Source organism: Nothobranchius furzeri, chromosome 10 (assembly GCF_043380555.1).
Source record: "Nothobranchius furzeri strain GRZ-AD chromosome 10, NfurGRZ-RIMD1, whole genome shotgun sequence".
Lineage (NCBI taxonomy): Eukaryota > Metazoa > Chordata > Actinopteri > Cyprinodontiformes > Nothobranchiidae > Nothobranchius > Nothobranchius furzeri.
Genome location: NC_091750.1, coordinates 52,235,127 through 52,253,646, shown reverse-complemented (window position 1 = coordinate 52,253,646; position 18,520 = coordinate 52,235,127). Strand labels below are relative to the sequence as shown.

The following is an 18,520-nucleotide window of genomic DNA, read 5'->3' as shown; positions in this document are numbered from 1 at the left end:
TCCAATTGTTTCTCTTTGCAACAATCTTCACAAGAAGGCAAAACAGCCAAATGGCAGGTTACAGATATTTCTATTTGACTGTTTATTTTGACGGGCAAACTCAAGAATGTTGGTTGTTTTGAAAGAATTACCCCGACGCACACCGACGCGCATGGATGAGCCGACATTTTAATCCTTACGCACACCGCGGATGCAACCAAATCAAGATAAGACTCCCATCAGATCAGAGCTTTATACTGGACACTGTGTTCAGCGCGGCTCGGAGCGCCCACGGTCGACAGTGAGCTGAAGACTGTAGAGGGGTTCGCAGCGCAGCGCAGAACCACGGCGCACGTGGCAAGATCTCCTCCCACCGAAGCGGTCTGGAAACCCGGTCTCTCTGAGAGATGTGTCACCCGGAAAAACGTTCTTTTTATGAAATTATGAAACTTTGGCTGATCAGCGCCCGCCCCCGCCTCCAACATGGAGACGCATGATGACGCATCCAGTCTGAGGCAGAATAGCCTCTTCAGCAGCTCAGAAAGCACCTGTAGAGACATTTGATTACGCACAAAGTTTATGTGGAGCAGAAGCGGTCGGGCCACGGCAGGTGAAATGTTCCTAGCCTACAAGAAGTGAAACTGTTTAATTGTAACATTAATATGTTACTGGACAGGCTGGTATGGTTGGTTAGACCAGTGTTTGAAGTGGAAAACACACACACACACACACACACACACACCAATTAAAATAATGCTGATAACATGGACTAGAAGACAGGTGATGGTTTACGTATTTAGATGATGATCAGGCTGCTGTAAAATGTAATCTCCATCCACATCCAGACAGAATTATCCTCTATTCTTTCTCTATTTGCTCTGTTCTTGTCTGCGGTTGCTCTGACGTAGCTGACGGTGCGCGCGGCGCGCCTAACTAGCGGCTGATGCACATTTTACGCATTTGGAGAGTGGGCCGGATGCTTTGCTTTTACTGGAAGATGGTCCACTTAACGCACGGGTGTAGACTACATATTAATGACAAATGAATGAAAATTAAATTGGGAGTTTTTACTTCATATTTTAGAAATAAAAATGACGGGGGAAAACATTTATGATGTCTTTTTAAACGAAATTTTCTAGCGCGACCTGCCTGCTTCACTAAGTCACTGCTTATTAAGGTCCGTCCAAAATTACCGTGGGAAATGGGTAATAATGGCTCTTTGATGGGAACAGGTTACCGACCCCTGGATAAGATCTGAGCTGGTAAAACAAAAATCCTCATCAGCAGGCGTTTTTGAAAGTGGGGGGGACACAGCTGCCAATCACAAATTTTGCCGGGGACATGTCCCCGGCGTCCCCGGTTAAAATGACGCCTATGATGACAGCAATTAACCGGCTAAGCTGTATTTAATTTTTAAGCAATGGTTGATCAATTGTCAGATCACACATAAAAAGCACTTTGGATTGCTATTATCTGTCTCACCGAGACTACTTACGTGTAAATCTGTTATTTGTCCGTCCATCCATCCATTTTCATCCGCGTATCCGGAGTCGGGTTGCGGGGGCAGTAGCGTGACTTCTCCCCAGCCGCCGGAACCAGCCCCTCTCTCAAGTGTAATGGCAGCAGTGGTAGGGGGCGTGGCTAGTGCCACGAAAAGTCAAGAGTCGTGGTAGGGGGCGTGGCTAGTGCCACGAAAAGTCGGAAGTGTAATGGCAGCAGCGGTAGGGGCCGTGGCTAGTGCCACTAAAAAGACTGTACATACTGGACAAACAGATTCCATAGACTCCAATAACACGTTATTTGTCCATAATGGGAGGTGGCCACCACCGCCATTTTGACCGTGTCACAGGTTCCGTCCAGCCCAGACAATTCCATAAAAGGGAAGAGAGGAGGCGCTGAGGGTGGGGCTGTAAGGCTGGGCTCGAGTGACGACACTCGTGCGAACTAGCTATGAGCTAACCTGAAGCTAACCCTGGATAACCCAAAGCTAACGCGGAGGTGGGAGCCGAGCTAACGGATGTAGCCACCTAGCTTCAACCCAACCAGAGCTAACTGGAACACCCATCGACCTGAACCTCAAACGGAGTTTAGGTGGAGGTTTTCGGCGCCTGTTAGTGAGAAGTACCTGGATTAAAAAAAGTATTGAATCGGTAAGTTTATAATTTATTTCCGTAATGAAAACATTTTGCTGTGAGCAAGTTTTCAGTACCGTATCTTCCGGGCTATCGCTCCTGAGTTGCACCAGCCATTAAATGTATAATGAAGAAGAGAAAATATATTTAAGTCGTATTTTGGGGGGACATTTTATTATCTTTCTTACAAAATCTGAGACCAAGCGTTTCACATTGCAACACAAGCACCGGTAACCATAACAGAATGAACAACAGCCAGCAGAGGAGAAGATGGCGGTGTTTCAAACCCTCCCGGCCGGCGAGGAGAGCTCATTCCTGGGCTGGAGCCGGCCCTCAGCACCCCGCCACAGGCTCTAACAGATGCTGGTGGTGTTTGAAACCCTCCCAGCGGGACAGGGGAACTCATTCTTGTGTGGGTCGGAGTCGGCCCGCAGCAGCGCGGTGTAGCCTACATATTTTGTTATATAAGTCGCTCCGGAGTATAAGTAGCAGGACCAGCCAGAATATGTAAAAAAGTGCGAGTTATAGTCCGGAAAATATGGCAGTTATTAGTATTCGAGCTAAATTAGCAGCCTAAATACATTTCATATATTTCCAAAATGTAATACTTGTTTGTATCTTGTACAGCCAACTAGCCTTTATTCTGGACTCAGTACAATTTACAATTTAAAGAGACATTATACAGATGAAGTAAGCACAAGATAACTTACTGGAAGACACGGAATTATCATCAGAACCAGAACAAGAGAGCCTGATAACAGTCATGTGAAAATAACAGTTAAAAATTATGTATGTATAATAGAAATAAAAATATATTAGAATTAGTGTAACTCACTGTGATCCAAACAATAAATCAGCCATAGCTGATTAGTAAATATGACATGAGGTCTTGGAGTTTTTAATTTTCATTTTTATTTTTTTCTTAGATCTGTTTAAATGTCACCATGGCAGCCTGTGTGTCTCCAACATCAGCTACACAACGCAGCAAGTGTAAGTTCCACATACCTGTCTCGCCACTTCATGTATGGTTTTGTACTTTAAACAATTATGACAAACCTGTTATTTTTTCTCCATAGCCATTTGGATAATTGGAGACAGCTACGTGAGGCGTGGTGCCCAGAGAGCTGCAGAGACCGTCGGAGACAACCTTGGCCTCCCTGACGTCTGTGTCTCCTGGTTCGGTTGGGGCGGACCATCGACATACATACATGTGCCGACACTTTGCGCCCTGTTTTATAAAATGTAGTGTTAAAAATAAATGTTTTTGCTCAATTACTGGAATTTCTTTGGTTAAGACAAAAAAGTGAGGAATAATCATTTACAAGTTATTTGTACAACAGGCCCATTTTAAATCCCAACAGTTTCTTAGCAGACAATAGAAATGTGTTCTTTACTAACTTTACTTGGTTTAAAAATCTTACTAAAATAGTGCCGTATTGCAAAACCCAATCATACTTGTTATGTAAACATTAACTTTGTAGATATTTTTTACAGATATATATATATGTGTGCAACAAACCCAAACTTAAATAATTTGTCATTCTTTATTGAAAAACAACAAAATACAGTTATACAGAAGTGTGGGAAAATGATAATGTGAAAGTATTGCTCTTTAAATATAATCCTATTTATCTTTAAAAAGAAAAGCTCTAAAAATGTCCTGTACAGCATCATGACGGAAGAATGGTGGTCTGTCTGTCAGAATGTGCTGAACAGATTTGCTCTTTGAAGAGGAGTGTCATGTTTGGAGGAAGATACTTAACCCAAGACATGCAGAATACAACACTGACCAAAAACTGATGGAAAAAATGATTTATTTATAAGGAGGAACTTAAGGTGCACAGATAAGTCTGTGGTTGGAACTGCAACAACAGCTCAGCGTCTGGAGGAGGGAGAACACAGGTGAGCTTAGGTTCTGGTTTCAAAATCCATTGTAGGCAGGCAGAGGTGTTCAGCAGACTTACTGTGGTGGGTGTATGTGTTGGCTGGAGGGGGGAGAGGTAGAGAGCCGGGGGAAGCGCAGGAGAGGGAGCAGAGGTGGAGGGAAGCGGGGCGTCCTGGTGGATGGGGCACTGGGTGAGATGAGAGGTGGGTTATGGAGGGTGGTGATAAGGTCCGTGTGTTGAATATCCAAATCCTGGAGTAGAGGTCAGTATCCAATGAGATCGACAGGAATCCTGAAGAATGGTAAATCCAATATAAGAGCAAAAACACTACGACATAACATTAATCCTAGGAACACTAGAGGTAACACGAGTGGCTGGTTACTACCAAAACTGAGGCAATCTTCTGGCGTCAAATTGTGTCCTCCATCCACCTTAAATAGGAAAGCATCCCGCTGATTGCTGATCAGGAACGGCTGGGTGGAGTCACCAGAACCATGAAGAACGTGTCTCCAGAGACAACCCGGGTCCTGGTACCGATCAGGAAGCGGACCTTATCACCCAGAGCTGCCAGGTCACGCTCAAAGCCTTCATGTTCACGCTGCAGAGCCTGAACGCTGGCCAGGTCGTGGCCGTAGTTGTCTGTGTTCAGGGCCTGGTTCTTCTCCTCGATCCACTCTTTGGTCTCATCAGCGTCTCTGAGAAGACATCAGAACTCCGTCTGAGTGTGGGTCCAAACTCTACTGAACCGTAAGCGGCGCATAAGTGTGCGGGGTACTTGTGGAAGCGCTGCACCTCATGGGCGCTGCCCAGCATGTTGCTCCGGTCTTCAGCCAGCTGTTGCAGCGAGCGCCAGCGGTTGTTCAGCTCCTGGAGAGAAACCAAACCCAGTGAGATGAAGGTGGACGCCAGCGGGCTGGACGCCGGACGAGGAAACCTGGAGACGGATCGCTCAGACAGGAAGTGAAGAGCTTCCTCTTACCTTGATGGAATTAAAAGTTAGCCGTCGTCTGAATGCCCAGCCGTACGGTCTGAGGTCAAAGGTCACAGGAAACACACACCAGTCAGCAGTCATACAGTTGCATAAAGATAACTGTAGCCATGGCAACCAGCTGACATGTCCCCACTTTCACCAGCACCTGGTGCCTGCCGGGTCACCTGAATTCCTGTGTGAAGTCAGCACGATCGGCCGTGACTGCGGCCATCAGAGGTGACCTCTGATCAGCTGAATGAACTCACCTTCTAGGGTGACGCCGTCTTACCCCGGGTTTCCACGGGAGCCGTCAGCAGCACGTTACTGCAGCAGCACGTCTTGCTCGCGTAAGCTGCTGCTTGGCCCTTCCCACGAGACGCGAAGCAGCAGGGGAGCAGCTGTCACCGACCGAGCACGAAGTCACACGAGTGACTTCGTCAGTAAACACAACAACAAGCAGGAGAAAACTACAACATGGTTTGTGTTTTATGTTCTGTCTGTTTTATAATCACCAATACGGACCTGAAAAACAAAGGAGACCGCTAGCTATGTGATAACTTCTCACGGGGCCGCAGTTAGTAACCTTTTTTAAAAGTAAAGCAACCGGAAGGCAGTACGTTCTTTATTCTGAAAATCTCGGTAGCTTCTCTCAATTTCCGCGTCCGATTTCCTGTCTTTCCTTCCCCAAAAATGTCGAACTTGACCCGTTTCAGAGGCGTCGCGCGTAGAAAATAGAACCGGCGCGTAAAGGCCGCGACATGCTGCTCCTGAGACGCGGCCGACTCGCGCTGCTGACGGTTGCTGACGGCTCCAGTGGAAAAGGTTCTGTTGACCACAGCGGTTCCTATCAGCAGCTATGACGTGCTGCTGCAGTAACGTGCTGCTGACCACTCCTGTGGAAAGCCGGGGTTGGAGTCGGCTTCATCCTGTAAACAAACAAATGAGTGGTAACAAAAACACCACGTCTGGTTCTGGTGGAGGCGGAGGACAACACGCACCTTTCCAGGAGCAGAACCCAGATGTTCTTGTTGCTACAAACAGAGACGAGCAGAGTTAACAAACCAGGAAGTCAGAGGGACCAGCTGCTGCAGACAGGTGACGCTCACCTGAGCCTGAACCATAGGAGCCTCCTCAGCCATCAGACCTTCTGACTCCAGTTCAGATGCCACCTTGTTGATGTCCCTCAGGCGGGACTCGTTGGCCTTCAGGTCCTGCAGGACAAAAGCACCTGCTGATTATCACCTGAGCTGATCTGACAGCTGCTGCTGGAAGACGGAGAGGAGGAAAAGTCCGACCTTCTGGAAGTCGTCAAACTTCTTCTGCAAGACCTCGACCTGCTCCAGGTCCGACCCGTCTCTCCATCCTCATTCAGCTAAAGACGCGAGTTCAAGTAAAACAACCTAAAGTCACACAAACACAAAGCAGGTGTGGAGATGGTCGCTCTGAGCTGGAGGTCGTTCCTTGGCTGTGAAGGGCACACGAACCTTGTTGGTGCTGTTGAGCAGCGTGAGGATGTCGCCCTTCTTCATGGTGACCTCTCGAGGACTCTTCTCCTGGTAGTCGTACAGAGCCAGAACCAGCTCCTTACCGGTCTCATCGTCAGTTGGAGCCACTTGTTGCTGTCGGATTAACAGGTCTGGTGTTAGAACGTGGTGGATAAGAATGTTCTGACGGGCCGAGGGTTCTGAACTCACCCTGCAGGACTGGGCCTGCTCCTTCAGGGCCTGGATGCTGCTGCTGTAAGCCGACAGGTCCGACATCAGGGCCTCGTGCTTCTTCAGGAGAGCCTGTGGAGCAGAACATCAGAACCTTCAGCTCGTCTGACACAAGTGGAGCTTTCTCGCAGCGATGGTCCAATCGGATCCGCCACCGTAAAACAAACCCTGCTCAGTTCACCGCAGACGCAGCTCTGCGGGTGTTTAGTGGAAAAGCGTGAGCCTTCTGCCGGCTGCCACGTGTCATGGCTGCTCTGCAGCGGGAACACACATCACAGCTTGTAAACCGTTTGAAATAAGAGTGACGGGAACACATTTGTCATCACTTCCTGTGCGAGGCCAGCACTTCTACCCCTAACCCATGAGACGCTCAAACGAGCAACGACGTCTGGTAGACAACCGAAGGAAATGACAAATACAGAAACACTAATTATGAAGGACTGGAAAGAGAGCAAAGAAAAGCGATTGGAGTTTCTCAGGAAGGGACTTCCATACCTCGGCCAAGTCCTCGTCTTTCCCTTAGTCTGGACTTCCAACGATGGGCTCCTTCTCCCTCATCCAGGACTCGGCCTCATTAGCATCCGCAAAGTACTGCTGGGCCTGCAGAGAGTCCTCCAGGCCCTGCCTCCTCTGGGACGCCTTGGCCTTCAGCGTGTCCCAACGTCCATGAAGCTTCCACAGTTTAGTCTTCACTTCCTCACCAGCGAAGTGACCTGGACCCAAACAAAGTGAGCCAGAACCTGCAGACACCTCAGAAACATGTCAGGACCAGACCTGCTCTACCTTCCTCCACTATGGTCTCGCCTTTCTGGGTGACAGCCTTGATGCGAGGTTCATGACCTGTGATCTCAGCCTGCAGAGCCTGGTGCTTCTTCAGCAGGTTCTGGACACCAATCAGGTCCTTCCCTGAGGACACATGTTAGAGTTCAGCATTATGCAGTAGACAGACCAGTTTAACCTAGGGGTTTCTTTCTTCTACAATCTGCTCTTTAACTGTATTATTTCCTGCTATTTCAGCTGTTAACTTTATTTTCTCTGTAAGTGTTTTTCTCCCCAGAAGAAGCTACAACGATGTTCTGCTGAGCTGTGGTGGCCTCATGGAGGGGGCCATCGTCTAGCACACTGCTGCTAACCACTTAATCATTCTCCCTCTCCTGATAATAACATTTTACTTTCTTTGATGTTGGATGTGGTGCTACTAGTTTACCCGTTTAATTATAGATTCACTAGGATAAATACAATAAAGTTTATCTCTCGCCAAATAGAATATTTACTAAGAAATCACAATGTAACGTGTGTGTGTGTGTGTGTGTGTGTGTGTGTGTGTAAAAGCCATGTGTAGTGTTTATTTATAAAGCATATGTTGTTGGATTTTATCCAGAATCGAGACTTTGAAAATATATAGTTTAATTACAGTTTGATTTATTTGACATCTGTATAATGTTTATTATTTTGTTTTTTCCCCCTAAATACCTAACGTTTGAGTTTAACATGAATATCAGTCATTCATCCCAATACGTGAAGTTACACATTTTAAATTTTAATAGGGGTAGACTGCAGGAGGGAGCAGTAAAATACAGGGGGTCCCCTGCAAAAACTAACTTTACGAGTCTGATGAAACTTGCTGGTATTCCCGCTGCTTCTTCAGTAAACAGCGCCAACAAAAACAAAGAAACTTGAGATCTTGTTGGCGTGGCGGTGGGATTTAAGGGAAACGCTGTATGCCCTATAGACTTCTCAACGAGCTGCAGTATTTCTCCGGTCAGATCTGTCTCCGAGTTCCACGAGCGGACAGCCCGCAGCAGCGAGGCGCCGCATCAGTCAGCCTGCCCGGCCTGACCGCTGGGGATTACCGGATGAAAGAATGGAGCACAGAAGTGTCCCCCCCAAGCGGCGCGCCCCGTCATCTTTCAACCCATTTTTATCTTAAATGCACTGGGTTTTACCCTATTACCCATTTAAATATGCCCTATTAATTATTTTACCGTATTTTACATTTAAATTTCATGGTTAAACAGTACATGCTACATGTTAAACTGATAGTTAGCTAGCTACTTCGGTAAACTCAGCTAGTTTAAAGGCAGCAGTGACATAAAATACAAATATAGATTTTAACTTTCCGAAAAAAATGAAGTGGAGACTCCTTGGACGCTCTATTAGTGCAATTAATACCACAGCAAGTCATTTTGTCCAACAATTGCACCAATATTATCCAAAACAGAATTCACAAGCACAGAGACTCAAAATCCCAACACAGTTTCCAGGAGAGACCGAGGCTGTACTGAGGCCTTTCCACGGAGCTAGCTATGTGGTCACGTGGGTCTGAGGCGGCGGTCACGTGTGTCGGATGCTCATTAATTATACAGAATTTTAGGCTTTCAATACACTTAAACAGAAGAGTGAGAAAAAAATTCACCCCCCTCAGAGTTGTCATGAGTATAAACTAGATAATTTAGACAAAAAAACATTTTTTGAACCAGGCTGTAAACATGTTTATTTCTGCTGTGAAAATGGCATTTTTAACATGGGAGTCAATGAGGATTTGCTCGCTTCTGGTACCAGCCCCCAGCGGATGAGGGTGGAACTGCAATTTTTCTTACTTCCGGTGTCGGTACAAGATCTGCTCGGGTGCAAGATCGGCTCGGGTCCGTCGACTGCCGATGACGTCTAAGTAGTTGATTGGCTGAACATGAACCTTACAGAATTACGTAATCACGCAACGTTGTTATCACGTGACGTTGGTCCAGGCAAATTTTTTCTATTGGAAAGATGGACAACTTTTACAAAGAAATCCATTATTACCTCTTTGAAAATACACTTTTAGCATAGAGCTGCAAGTATATTAGGGCTGAACGATTAACTGCATGTGCAATTAAATTGCGATGTGACAAAAGGAGATTTTCTAATGGCAAAGGCTGCAATTTGGCAGCGAGTGGTTAGCGTAATGCTAATATACATGGAAAAACCCATAGGAATGCTAATGCTAATATCGCCGATTACATTATTACAAATTATGAATTAGAAACGTGCCAAATGATTACATTTGGAGTCTAATAGAAAGTAAAACTACCATCAATCAAATAAGTACAGACAGGTATTTTAGTAAAGCCAGAAAACTTTTAACTCCAGAGCTTTGGCTAGCAGCTATGAGCGTAACTGAACTACGCATGGACAAGACGTCAAAAACTCAACACAAATACTTCAATAAACGGGACACACTTCTTTCCTGCAAATACAATTTCACAGGTGTTGCTAATACCTATGATCCTTCAAGGGTGCTCAAAGAGGAGTTCAACATGAATCAAATATAGTGTTTTATTTTACAAATACTATTATAAACACAAACTTACGTCTTAAGAAACATTATTTTAATAACGAAACTGCTAAATTCTTTCCAACAGTATAGATGTGTAGTGTATTTTGTCCGAGTGGGTTTGCCGTACTTTGACGTCATCGGCAGTCGAAGGACCCCGAGCCGATCTTGCACCCGAGCAGATACTGTACCGACACCGGGATGGGACCATTTTTAGAGCGGCATTGTGGGGGCTTGATCCCTACCCACTAACCCATCCTAACCCTAAAAATACCCTCCCCTACCATGACCTTTGAACCCTACCTGATCCTAATAATTTGGACACCCTACAACTAAATTTAAACTCTCCTGAGCCCAAAATAAAATTTAGAAGCCAATTGGAGCTATAATGAGGCCTAATTAGGGATTCACCGGTATACGGTGAATGGAGCCTATAAAAGGAGGGGCCAACACAAAGGACAATCAGAAGCTCACAGACAGTGGAGCTGTCACAAGGAAAGAGGAACAGACTTATTAAAAAGATTTTCTGCTAAATACAATAGCTTACAACATTTATAAATGTTGACAAATTAATCACATGATAGTGGAAAGGCATTCAAGAATAAATAGATTAATTTGAATGTACTGAAGCATGTTTAAAGGCACAAAAACAAGCTATAAACACGCAGCCTAAATGATTACAGTATATTTTATAAATTATAAATTTTATACAATCCATAATCTTAAAAGAAAGTATTTTAATAAAATGAAAACGTTATCTTAAGTTTTGATCTTGCTTTATGCTCATTCAGGCTGTTATTGCCTCTGCTGAATCAGAAATTTGGTGAGAATTTTCTGAGTGTGAAATTATTGTTTGCTATGCTATTTGAACATTAATAAAATTATTAGAAAAATAATTAATAAAACCAGCAACACTTACCAAGAAAACCATTTAGCATTCTCCACTCCGGGATAATCTTCAGCCTTCCAGCATCACAGGCCTAAATCACAGCAGAAACACGTCTTAAGAAATGTTCCTTGTGTGGCAAGGTGGAGAAACGAGCGCCCGGGCAGGATTCGATCCCCAGACTGCCAGGTGAGAGTCACGCACGCTAACCAGTCAGCCAAAGGGACATCCTCCTGTTGGCCTGATGGTAACAGATGGTTACTGGGGTGAAAATAGATGATGATATTGCCTGCTCTACTGAGGTAACGAGAGTTGGCAATGCCATCCAGGCTTGGCACAGAGCAACCAGTGATCTTCTGGGCTGTGCTGATGACTCTACAGTACTTTCCTGTCTGCAGATGAGCACCCTGCCTACCATGTTGTGATGCCGTACGCTAGGATGCTCCCTATGATGGCTCTGTAGAATGTGACCAGCAGCGTCTAGGTCGTTCCTCCAGAGCACTCTCAGGAAGTGGAGACGCTGCCGGGCCATTTTTTTTTAGCACCGCTGTGGTATTTGCAGTCCAGGAGAGATCATCAGAGATCTGTACGCCCAGAAACCTCATGGAGTGTACCCTCTCCACACAGTCCCTGTGAATGTAAAGTGGGGCTGGGTTAGCTCTGTCCTTTCTGAAATCCATGATCATTTCTTTGATTTTTGTGGTGTTCAGTTGGAGGTTGTTTACTGAACACCACACAGTCAGTCTGCTGACCTCATCTCTGTCCTCCTTGAAATGAGTCCAACCATGACGGTGTCATCCACACACTTTATGATGGTGTTTGAGAGATGGGTCGGGCAGCAGTCGGATGTGTAGAGTGTAAAGAGGAAGGGATTCAGAACACATCCTTGAGGAGAGCCGGTGCTGAGTGTGATGGTGATGGACAGGTATGGGCCGAGTCTGACAGACTGTGGCCTATTTGTCAGGAAGTCCTTAATCCAGAGGCAGATGAGGGTGGATAGTCCCAGGATCTCCAGAATGATGTAGTTGAATGCTGAACTGAAGTCCAGGAAGAGCATTCTCACATAGTTTTCTTGGTGCTCCAGATGGCTCAGCGCAGTATGGAGTGCTATGGAGATTGCGTCCTCGGTTGATCAGTTTGCCCTGCAGGCAAATTGGTGGGGGGTCCAGAGTGGGAGGCAGACAGGCCCTGATGTGCTGACAGACCAGTTTCTCAAAGCACTTTATCACTACAGGCATAAGTGCAACAGGCCTGTAGTCGTTCGCTTAGGCTGTCCACAACAGTTTTCCTAGCGATGGGGATGATGGTGGAGGTTTTGAGGCAGGGAGGTACAGTGTTGAGTGACAAGGACAGGTTGAAGATTTTAGTGAAGACCCCAGACAGTTGGTCAGCACATGCTCTGAGAACATTCCCATGTATTCCGTCAGGGCCTGCTGCCTTCCTGAGCTTCACTGACCTCAGAGCACATCTCACTTGATGCTCCTGAAGTGTCAGTGTGCCAGTAATGGGCACAGGTAGGAAGGGGTGTGACAGCTGACGGCCTGTTTCTCCCTCTGGAGCTGGGCCTGGAGCTGGGGCACATTGGCGAGCACCTGGTAGCCCGGCCGGGAACAGCCCAAAGAGGGTTAGGGTTAGGGTTAGCCTAACCCTAACCGTGCAGCAATGAGAGATGGGTGGGTCGTAATAAGGTTGGACTTGCAAACCACTATGTAAACTTACTGACGATGGTATTGTTAAATATTTCATGGTGCGGAGAGTTAATCATCGTTGTAATTGGCTAAAATAATCCAAACCGTTTTAAGATTTACTCCTTGTCATTTTGTGCGTCGGCCGACTCGTTGTGTCTCTGTGTTGTGTTTGGTCTGTTCTGTTCTGTCTGTTCTGTGTCTGTGAAAAGCTGTGTTAAAGGGTTAAAAACCCAGCTGTGAGCTGTGCTTCAGTGAATATCTGTGTATATGTGTGTGTGTGAAAGCTGCTGTGTAAGTATGCGTGCCAGCCTGATTTATGCTTCTCCGTCTGCGTCAGTGCGGAGACACGCAACACCATTAGGGCACGCAAGTACGTACGGAGTCGAGCCCACTTTTTTAAACATCCGTCGAACGAGACGGATTACGCAAGCTTGTGATTGGTCAGGACGCCGCTGTTGTTTACAGCGCCACCATTGCAAAGAGAGCCGAGGATAACTAGCGGCAGACACGGAGAAGCTTGAAGAATACCTCGCGAAAAAACTCTAAAAATATGAATGTTTAATTCTCCCGTGACTGGAGGAGTGAAAAGATGCGCAGCAAGCGTTTTATTTGTGGACGGAAATGACAGGAAACGTGGGTTTAGAGGTGGGAAGCGCATGAAGCGGTGGGAGAATGAGAGACAAATATGTCCGTGTTAAAAGTCTCTTATATACACAAAAAAACAATATAAACACACGATCTTGGACCGATACATGACAGGATACCACAGAACAGCGCTACGTCCTCTGTGGTCCTGCCGGGCAATTGCTTTGCAACACTCTCCAGGAGACGGAGAAGTATGAGAGCAAAACGCTTCCGTCAATCCGTGCATGTCTGTCCCTTGCGGAGCTGACGGAGAAGCATAAACCAGGCTTTAGGCATCAGAGTGTGCATATCTGAGTTTTTGAGTGAAACCTGTGTGATTGTGTAGCTACAATTTTGACTGTCTATCTGTTTGTCTGTCTGTCTGTCTATCTGTTTTTCTGTCTGTTCTGTCTGATCTGGTCTGTTCTGTTCTGATCTGTTCTGTTCTGTTCTGTTCTGGTCTGGTCTGTTCAGGTGTGTGTGTGTGTGTGTGTGTGTGTGTGAAACAAAGGATAGGAAGTTTAAAGAAATGTTTGAATGATAAACTCTTTTCCTTTGTGCAACTTCTCACACAGATCTGGTTTTACCAGATTCGAGTTCCTGTAAAGGCAGAGTAGCTGGGAGGCCTAATCTATGTGCACAGATGCCTTCTGCTACTGGATTTAATTTAAGAATGTGGTTTTGACTTGGGATGGTCTTTGTTTTCACTTGGTAAGGCTGGTTCCTTCATGGAATGCAAACCTTAGCTCAGCAACCTGTGCAAATAAAAGAACATAGGATGGAGTCAGAGTACTTTAAACCAACTCTATCAGAAAGCCTTTTGCAAATGCACACATCTTTTTTATGGGTTTGAAGTCGTAAAATGTGATCATCTTTCAATTCAATTCAAGTTTATTTATAAATCACGACAAGAGTCATCTCAAGGCACTTAACATAGTAAGCATTCCAATACAGGTCAGTTAATTAAGCCAATCAGTAAAACGTTTCCTATAGAACGAACCCAGCAAATTGCATCGAGTCACTGACTAGTGCCAGTGACTTTACAGCAATCCTCATACTAAGCAAGCATGCAGCGACAGTGGAGAGGAAAACTCCCTTTTAACAGGAAGAAACCTCCAGAGGACCCTGGCTCAGTATAAGCAGCCATCCACCACGACTCACTGGGGATCAAAAAGACAGAGCAGACACACACACACACACACACACACACACACACACACACACACACACACACACACACACACACACACACACACACAACCTATATACCAAGTAGTGTTTCTATGGTTACATTGTGATTTGTTAGTAAATATTCTATTTGGTGAAAGATAAACTTTATTGTATTTATCCTAGTGAATCTATAATTAAATTGGTAAACTAGTAGTAGCACATTCAATGCCAAAGAGAGTAAAATGCTATTATCAGGAGAGGGAGAATGTTTAAGTGGTTAGCAACAGCGTTCAACCCGATGGCCCCCTCCATGAGGCCACCACAGGTCAGCAGAACATCACTGTAGCTTCTTCTGGGGAGCAAAACACTTAGAGAAAAATTAAAGTTAACAGCTGAAATAGCAGGAAATAATACGGTTAAAGAGTGGATTGTAGAAGAAAGTAGTCAAGTGTGGAAAGTGGTCAGTGTGTCCTCCAGCAGTCTAAGCCTATAGCAGCATAACTACAGAGATAACTCTGGATAACCTAGCCTTTAGATGGAGGCATGTTGGAGGCAGGGCAACGAAGAGTCATCTTTACTGACTGTACACTCCACCTCCCTCTACTCCCCCACTTTTCCAGATCTGGGCTAACATCAGATTTTAACCATAGGCCCCATCAAATAAAAATGTTTTAAGACTAGTCTTAAAAGTAGACAAGGTGTCTGCCTCACGGACTAAGGCTGGGAGCTGGTTCCACAGGAGAGGAGCCTGATAACTAAAAGATCTGCCTCCCATCCTATTTTTAGATATTCTGGGAACCACCAGTAAACCTGCAGTCTGAGAGCGAAGTGCTCGGTTAGGAACATATGGAACAATCAGATCACTGATGTATGATGGAGCTTGATTATTAAGAGCTTTTTATGTGAGAAGGAGGATCTTAAATTCTATTCTGAATTTAACAGGCAGCCAATGTAGGGAAGCTAAGACAGGAGAGATATGATCTCGCTGTGACACTTCTGAGTTAAGCTGAGCTGAGTTTGTGATGGCCAGGCCACACAAGTGTTTTTGTGTCATTGATGAGCCTCAGTTCTGAGATGCTTCACTCAGCAAAAGCATTTGTAACAGGGAATGGTAAGGTTAAGTTCTAAGAAAGGACCACCAGAAATCTGGCCCTGTGGTAAGTAGGAGCTATGCTAAGGGAAAGGAGATTATGTGGTGGCGTCATATATGCGACGTCCCGATGTCCGATTTGTAGTCATATTAATTACAAATGTTTACAAGCTGATAAATCTCAAAGTATGTGACTGGCATGGTCAAAACATACTTCATTTCTTTTCATTTAAATAGAAGTATTAAATATTTGCAATCCAGGGCGAAAGGCAAAGCAGATTAGCAAATAGCTCTTTTAGCCCCATTGACTTGCATTTGTTTTTTTGTTCTTCTGGGGACCCATGAGCCAACTGGGAAAGGAGGAGACTTAGGGTGATTCTCAATGTCAAGAAACCTTGCCTTGATGTCTTGGTCCCATCCCAGTTGCCTAGGAGATATATCATCAGAAACCGCCAAGGCGTGTTCCAGTGTTCATGTTCTATCGAGGCATCTGTTCTCCGTTTGTTAGCCATTTAGCTAGCTAAGCAAGAATACACAGGAGGTTTCTTGTAGCCTAGCCATGGTCTAAAATTACCCAGAATGTGAACAATCGTATTTCAAAAAGAACAAGTATTATGTTTCTCTGTGAACACGACCTTCAAATAAATTATATTCGTGTGCCAGGATTATGTGTATATGTTTTGTCTACAAGGTGGACAAGGGAGAGCCAAAAGTGATATGGCTGGCAGGGCTTCACGTCCCAGAGTCCTACCTGACTGCTCTGGTTCAAGCTGCATGCAGGAAAAATGGCTGGCCTCTGGATCGTTCCACTCTGTACACAAAAGTGACCCCCTTCCGCAGCGAGGTTGAGGTCACTGACAGACCAAAAGAAGGTAACAAAAGACATTTATCCTTTCCCGCATGGTTAGTAGGTAGTTGTAGAACTAACAGTGGTATTGGCCTTAGGCTGCTTCGCATCTGGCCTGTATCTGGAGGGAGCAGACTGGGACATGGAGAAGGGCTGCTTGATGACAAGTAAAACAAAAGTTCAGGTTGTTGAACTTCCCATTCTCAAAATCATCCCCATAAAGACACACTGTCTTGGACTGGAGGTATGGATACCCACACTGCTCTACACATTTATTTTATTTGGGATATTCCTCTGTGACTGTCTTCATTCCTACCAGGATACATTGAGGACACCAGTTTACACCACATCAACCCGCAGGAATGAAATGGGTGTGGGGCTGGTGTTTGAGGCTGATCTGTGTACCAACATAGACATCTCAGACTGGGTCCTTCAGGGAGTGTGTTTGTGCCTCAACACAGACATGTAATCTTGTGTGAGTTCCTATTAAACTTTTAAATGTGTGTTTGTGCCTCAGCACAGAAATGTAATGTTGGGTGTGTGTTCTTGTTAAACTTTTAAATGTGTGTTTGTGCCTCAGCACAGAAATGTAATGTTGGGTGTGTGTTCTTATTAAACTTTTAAATGTGTGTTTGTGCCTCAACACAGAAATGTAATGTTGGGTGTGTGTTCTTGTTAAACTTTTAAATGTGTGTTTGTGCCTCAGCACAGAAATGTAATGTTGGGTGTGTGTTCTTATTAAACTTTTAAATGTGTGTTTGTGCCTCAACACAGAAATGTAATGTTGGGTGTGTGTTCTTGTTAAACTTTTAAATGTGTGTTTGTGCCTCAACACAGAAATGTAATGTTGGGTGTGTGTTCTTATTAAACTTTTAAATAAGAAACTAATGTTGTCATTTTATTTACTCTGTCCCTATTGGATCACACAAGTGTATGTACGTTTATAGATAGATGAACAAAACTTGCATATTTGTGCCTAATGAAATCTTGGACTTTATCCCCTGTAAATTTAAGCTCATTTTAAATCGTTTGAAGGCCCAGTAATTACTTCAGAGTCATCAAAGTTAAAGTCATCATCACACACTGGTGAAATTACATCTCCGTTTTTGACCCATCTCCATGGGGGGGGGGGGGGGGGGGACGATGAGTTGTAGCTGTGCATGGGAACTATTTGGTGGTTAACCTCCCAATCCAACCCCTTAAAGCAGAGTGTTTTTAAGTGAAATATACTTTGAATATGCAGCCAGGGATGCTCGCCAGTTTTAGAAATGAGGACGGTGGCTTGTGCCATTTTCATGCATTTCTTCTATATCCATGCCTGTTTTAAATAGCCGTAATACGCACCCTCCCACAGCAATGGATCTGGTGGTCATGTGACTGCTTGGCAACATCTGATTAGTGAAAGAGCAACTGATAGATCCACTTGTAGAGTGATCTGATGTTATTTATTGTGTGAAATAATTTTTTTAAGTAACAAATTAAATGTTGCCAAATATAGCAGAGTAAAAGTAGCCTTTCATCTTCAAAATGTACACTCCAAGAATGGTGAGTAGTCTGAGCTGCAGTTTGGTGCATGAGCACAAACCACAGTCAGGGCCCGTCCCCCCACAACTGGCTACCACCCGACACAGCCACACAATGCACCCACTCTTTTGGCTCCTCCCACGAGTGGTGAGCTCATGGAAAGGGGGACCCACATCTCCTCTTTGGGCTGTGCCCGGCCGGGCTACCAGGTGCTCGCCAATGTGCCCCAGCTCCAGGCCCAGCTCCAGAGGGAGAAACAGGCCGTCAGCTGTCACACCCCTTCCTACCTGTGCCCAGTACTGGCACACTGACACTTCAGGAGCATCAAGTGAGATGTGCTCTGAGGTCAGTGAAGCTCAGGAAGGCAGCAGGCCCTGACGGAATACATGGGAATGTTCTCAGAGCATGTGCTGACCAACTGTCTGGGGTCTTCACTAAAATCTTCAACCTGTCCTTGTCACTCAACACTGTACCTCCCTGCCTCAAAACCTCCACCATCATCCCCATCGCTAGGAAAACTGTTGTGGACAGCCTAAGCGAACGACTACAGGCCTGTTGCACTTATGCCTGTAGTGATAAAGTGCTTTGAGAAACTGGTCTGTCAGCACATCAGGGCCTGTCTGCCTCCCACTCTGGACCCCCCACCAATTTGCCTGCAGGGCAAACTGATCAACCGAGGACGCAATCTCCATAGCA

The 18,520-nt window shown here is 45.3% G+C and overlaps 2 protein-coding genes and 1 pseudogene across 2 annotated transcripts; 1 reads left to right on the top strand and 2 right to left on the bottom strand.

Annotated features, from left to right (window-relative positions):
* Positions 1-3,908: 3,908 nt before the first annotated feature.
* LOC139072224 (spectrin alpha chain, non-erythrocytic 1-like) lies at positions 3,909-4,955 on the bottom strand. The gene is made up of 4 exons (XM_070555746.1): positions 4,773-4,955; positions 4,383-4,692; positions 4,076-4,288; positions 3,909-3,993 (listed from the first exon to the last, which is right to left on the bottom strand). Exons 1-2 carry the CDS (start codon positions 4,808-4,810, stop codon positions 4,461-4,463), a joined length of 270 nt encoding a protein of 89 aa, XP_070411847.1. The 5' UTR covers positions 4,811-4,955; the 3' UTR covers positions 3,909-3,993; positions 4,076-4,288; positions 4,383-4,460.
* A 212-nt stretch (positions 4,956-5,167) lies between these two features.
* On the bottom strand, positions 5,168-9,282 carry LOC139072223 (spectrin alpha chain, non-erythrocytic 1-like; annotated as a pseudogene).
* Positions 9,283-16,119: 6,837 nt separating this feature from the next.
* On the top strand, positions 16,120-16,960 carry LOC139072098 (dynein axonemal heavy chain 10-like). The gene is made up of 3 exons (XM_070555328.1): positions 16,120-16,325; positions 16,399-16,544; positions 16,620-16,960. Exons 1-3 carry the CDS (start codon positions 16,121-16,123, stop codon positions 16,767-16,769), a joined length of 501 nt encoding a protein of 166 aa, XP_070411429.1. The 5' UTR covers position 16,120; the 3' UTR covers positions 16,770-16,960.
* The last annotated feature ends 1,560 nt before the right edge of the window (positions 16,961-18,520 follow it).